The sequence below is a fragment of the Primulina huaijiensis genome, chromosome 8 (assembly GCF_012295235.1).
Source record: "Primulina huaijiensis isolate GDHJ02 chromosome 8, ASM1229523v2, whole genome shotgun sequence".
NCBI lineage: Eukaryota > Viridiplantae > Streptophyta > Magnoliopsida > Lamiales > Gesneriaceae > Primulina > Primulina huaijiensis.
In genome coordinates, this window is record NC_133313.1 from 12,237,414 (window position 1) to 12,242,557 (window position 5,144).

Below are 5,144 nucleotides of genomic sequence, written 5' to 3' on the forward strand. Positions count from 1 at the left end.
AATAGTCAGGCATTAAATGCATAAAATCTTTAAACACATAAATAAAAATAAAACCTTAGATTGCATGCATTCAGATTACGTCGTTTAAATTTTCTGGATTTTACTACTTTATCTATGCAGCTTGCATGTGTAAATAAAATTTATTTACCGAGTGAAGATTTTTTTTGTAAGAATATTTATTTCCTGATTATATGAACGGGGAACGTAAAAGATCAATCAATTGAGAAAAATAAGTTTGGTTTTTTAAATCTTATTCTACTTTGATTGGGCAATTCGAAGAGAAAAAGCAGATGGACTTTGGGTATTATTAAGAAGAAAAAAGTTGCTGGTTTTGAATTAGTAATAAGGGTATTGCGGTACTTTCGAGCTGATAAGAAGCTGTAACAAAAACCATATTCAGAGGACTGAGAATTTTAATGGACCTTCCCATCCCAGGAAACCGAGCCCGCCCGCGTTTGCTCGGCTGGTAATATTGTTTCACGAGGTTTAAATAGGGCTTTCCTCCGACCAATTTCTTCCCAATAAAGCCATCTTCCTCGAGAAAATTCGCAATGAATACCGTCAAATCGAGCTCTCTCTGCAAGCTTCGAGCTGTCAGGTACCTCCTCGCTCCTCAATCACCGATCAGCTCACGTGCTATCTCTACCGCGCCTCCGCCGCTTCTCAGGCAGCCTTCCACTTGCATTTCTCCTCGTTCTCTCCCCGCGCCGTTCTCTGCAACTGTTCGCCACATCGGTTACCCCCGCGACCCCCACACTAGGTATTTTACTGACTAGTCAATATTTTTTTCCTTTTTGATGATTGATTCTTTGTATTTTACTGCGTTATCCATTTGATCAGCATTTGACGTGAATTGTGTTGCTGCATTGCTAATAATTTCACTTCACATTTCCTTTATCACGAGGTTTTATTTTCTGCTGCTACTTTTTTGTGCTAACCTAGTGTTTATACTCTACTCGTGCCTTTTTCTTTTGTTTATATATCGCCCAAAATAAAAAGAGAATGAAGATTCTTGTAGACTGTAGTTAATCTACAAGGAGTGATATGATAGATGTAAATAGATTCATCATCGAGTAAATCTAGAATGTATTGATTAATTGCTTCGCGGATATATTATGATATGTTATGAAATCCTTGTCGAATTAATTGCTAATGCAAAACCTACACTAATTTGTTACCAACCAATCATGTAACTGATAGTTTGATGTTTGATCAAGCTACGAGATTCAACCACCAGTGAATTGGGGAGTTCGAATTGTCCCTGAGAAGAAAGCATTTGTTATTGAGCGATTTGGAAAGTATGTGAAAACATTGACTCCTGGAATCCATTTGTTGATTCCACTAGTTGACAAGATTGCTTATGTGCATTCATTAAAAGAAGAAGCAATTCCCATCCCTGATCAGTCTGCCATTACCAAGGACAATGTTAGCATTCAAATTGATGGGGTCCTCTATGTTAAGGTACGGACATTTATCTGCATGCAGTTTTATGGGGTTTCTTGTGGATTGGAAATGAATTGCTATCAATGAACTTCGGAAGAGAATATATTACTTTTTTCCTCTGAAGATAGTAGACCCGAAATTGGCATCTTATGGAGTTGAGAATCCATTGTATGCCATCATTCAACTCGCGCAAACAACCATGAGGAGTGAGCTTGGTAAGATAACTCTTGACAAGACTTTTGAGGAAAGAGATACTCTTAACGATAAAATTGTGGTGAGTATTTGATACTGAGCTTTTAGTTATTGATTCTTGCAATAACAAGATTAGTTTGCCATTGTTCTTGCATTTAACATGATTAGTTTGTTGTTGCTCTTTTAACAGGATTGAAGTGTTTATTGTAGTTGATGTTGGCTTTCAATACAACAATCACATCAGTTCTGAAAAAGGATGTCGGGAGATGTTTGTTACTGTTTGACATGTACTTGGTTTACTTGTTATTCTAAGATGCTATTTATGACAAGTAAACAAGATATTTTGGTTGGAGGGGGCACTAGTGAAATATGCTATTCAATCACTTTTAAACAGACAATGATGCTAGACAGACAGTGTTGTGTAACATATGAAGCAGGGTAGTGTAAAAATCAGAGTAGATTAATCTGCATGTCATTATGCTGAAGGTAGTCAATGTAACAACATGTTTGATACTTGTATTTCTCTGTGTTTTATCAACTCGGTGATCTTAAAGTTCAGGACACTCTTTCTTCTTGCATTTGATAGTAATATGAGGCTTGCTTGTGCTAACAGTTTTGTGCTGTTCATATAACTTCCCAGATAAAAGAAAAGCTTGTAAACTGGAAATTGTAATGGTAAATAATCGACATCATTATAAATGTTTCTAAGAGAGTGCATGCCTTCTGGTTGTTGATATTCACTATAATTATATTAAGTATGTGTGCATTACCAACAATAAAATAATATATATATATATATATAGTATGTGTGTTTTCGGCTGGCCATTGATCTTGCGTTCCAAAATGTTTTCTCACCTCTTCAAATACTTTATTGAGTGTTTTAAAAATATGTTTGGAGTAGATTGCTATCAATGAAGCTGCACAAGATTGGGGTCTAAAGTGCCTTCGTTATGAAATAAGTGAGTAATGTTTTTCCTTTTTAAGACTAAATCTTTGGCTGCTTGTTCGAGCAAAAATTTTCATGGATTTCTGCTGCAACATGTTCAAATCTTGGATCCCTTCTTCCGATTTCAGGGGATATATCTCCTCCACGTGGAGTAAGGGCTGCAATGGAGATGCAGGCTGAAGCGGAGCGCAAAAAGAGAGCTCAAGTTTTGGAGTCTGAAGGTAATAGGTTTTACTTTCTTCTCTCGGCATGCTAATTCTTCATGTTTATAGTTGTGGAAATCTAATCTATTCTTCATATATATACAGGAGAAAGGCAGGCGAACATTAATATTGCTGATGGAAAGAAAAATGCAGTGATCCTTGCATCAGAAGCTGCAAGGCTGGACCAGGTCAACAGAGCTCAAGGTTTGTTACATGTGGCTTACTCGAGCTTTTGTTCTGTTCAAGAGCATTGATTAATTAGAATACAACTTATTGAATGATGTATACCATTCATCCATTATATGTTACTGGGGATAGTACTCGATCTGCTACCAATGTTAATCAGTAACATTGGTTATCATTTATCCAATAAATAGGAGAGGCAGAAGCGATCGTTGCTAGATCACAAGCAACTGCAAAAGGGATTGATATGGTGTCAGAGTCACTTAAAAGAACTGGGGGTGTCGAGGTCAGTTTTTCCATCTTCTTTAATCTCTGTAATCAGCCAATTTAATCATGTATGCGGAAATTCTTGTAGCTCTTGAAGTTGATTCTTTTTGCTTTTAATTTCTGACATCCTTGACCTCCTCATTTTCACTTAATGAAGATGTTAAAATAAAAAAAATTATGTCCATTCGGCATTGCTAGTTTATGTGCCCCTGTTTACTATTTTGGTGTGTGGGGCACGTTTAATAATACTCGATAATGCTTTTTGCTAAAGTTAGTGGTATGTAATGCCAATAAAGCTATTGGTGATGAGCCGGTTGATATTAATTGAGGATGATCATGCATTGAACTTGCAGGCAGCAAGTTTAAAAATCGCTGAGCAATATGTTCAGGCCTTCAGTCAGATTGCAAAAGCGGTAAGGCACATTCAATCTCAGGTCATGTTATAATAAGGTTACTTGTTGCGTCGATGTCCAAAAACATTATTGTTTCGAACATTTTTCCTATTTTCATTCATCCAGGGAACAACAATTTTACTTCCCTCGAGTCCCTCCAATCCCGCCAGTATGATGGGTCAAGCCCTCACTGTGTACAAGAACTTGATTGGCAACAAATTGCCCAGTGGGCTTCCCCAGAATCCTGACATAATGGAGCAGATTAAAAACGATGCTCCATCTTGTGAATCTGGTGATGAAGGTTCCCGTAGTGCCGAAGATGATAATCAAAGCCGTCTGGGCGACCCTGTTTTTTCACTGCAAAGGCCAAAGAAGGATAACGATGGAAAATGATTAGATTATTTTCAAATAGATCTTACCGGTAAACAGTTCTTTTTAGTGTTCTTTTCACACGATGAGCTTTGTCCCAATATTTTGTTACTGTGAGAAATTATGAGAATTTAAAACTGTGGAGAAAGTAGATTTGGGTAAGTATATTCTTTTTTAGAGAGCTCTTTCATTTGAGATCCAATGGACAAGAACGATTTAATAGTTGTATTTCTTACCTCTTTCTCAGATCTCCAAACCTATATCCCTTTGGATTTCAAATAACTTGTCCAAAACACAATTACTATTTTCTCTCTACTTTTTTCGAAGGTTGATATTAATTGTTATGAATCTCAAGGATTTTTTAAAATCTACTTCCTCGATACTTCTATGAAAATGTTATGTAGCAGTTGGGCTGCATTATTCTTAGATATTGACTACTGATATCACAACTAGTTACCTGTAATTTGGATGTAGCAGTTGGGCTGCATTATTTCAAAACCTATGTACTGAGCCTGGGCTTTAGGAATAAAAAACTCTTGGTCCACCTGCCGGCAGGAATATGTATTAATTATTTTATTATTATGCCGAATGCAGCTGAGCAAATAATTACAACTCTTATTATATAGAGAACATAAGCATCGTATATTTCACTGTCACAGGAGACAGCTTACGTGACTGCAATTGTAATATGGACCAATACACCTATACACTTTTAAACACTTTTTAGAGAATAAGTATTTATACACTTTTTACCTTGACCTCGAATAATTATTCATTATAATATACAATTATATGGTATAATATAATTTGGTTGAAAAATAATATTTAAAATGTGTGTATTGAATATTTGAATGTTGAATATTTGAATGTTGAAAATTAGGTAAAATTAGGTGTTGAATATTGAAATTTGTGTGTGATGATGAAGGTAATGATGTAATTTAATTTTGGATTATTTGTAAAAATTTTCTATAAACAGATCTCTCATTTGTGAAGAAAATCACAATTGAGTTGAGAGAAAAATATTATAAAGTGTGTAGTGTGATAATTTTGAGTGTTTGAGATTTTTTACTTTTTACCTTAAATTTTTACTTTTTCACAACACGTTATCAGCACGAAACTCTAAAAGTCTTCCATATTTTTCCAAGATCC

At 35.5% G+C, this 5,144-nt stretch overlaps 1 protein-coding gene across 1 annotated transcript; it reads left to right on the forward strand.

Moving 5' to 3' along the window:
- The first annotated feature begins 406 nt into the window (after window positions 1–406).
- Window positions 407–4,299, forward strand: LOC140982006 (uncharacterized). Its single transcript, XM_073448421.1, has 9 exons — window positions 407–760; window positions 1,218–1,461; window positions 1,568–1,717; window positions 2,537–2,594; window positions 2,710–2,802; window positions 2,890–2,988; window positions 3,162–3,253; window positions 3,588–3,647; window positions 3,753–4,299. The coding sequence occupies exons 1-9, from the start codon at window positions 552–554 to the stop codon at window positions 4,017–4,019; spliced, it is 1,272 nt and encodes a 423-aa protein (XP_073304522.1). The 5' UTR covers window positions 407–551; the 3' UTR covers window positions 4,020–4,299.
- Window positions 4,300–5,144: the final 845 nt, after the last annotated feature.

What these genes read in the sequence shown, in the direction of transcription:
- LOC140982006 (XM_073448421.1), top strand. Translation starts at nt 552, where the DNA reads ATGAATACCGTCAAATCGAGCTCTCTCTGCAAGCTTCGAGCTGTCAGG. An exon ending in AAAGAACTGGGGGTGTCGAG is followed by an intron (nt 3,254 to 3,587) that starts GTCAGTTTTTCC and finishes TTGAACTTGCAG; the next exon opens with GCAGCAAGTTTAAAAATCGC. An exon ending in TCAGTCAGATTGCAAAAGCG is followed by an intron (nt 3,648 to 3,752) that starts GTAAGGCACATT and finishes TCATTCATCCAG; the next exon opens with GGAACAACAATTTTACTTCC.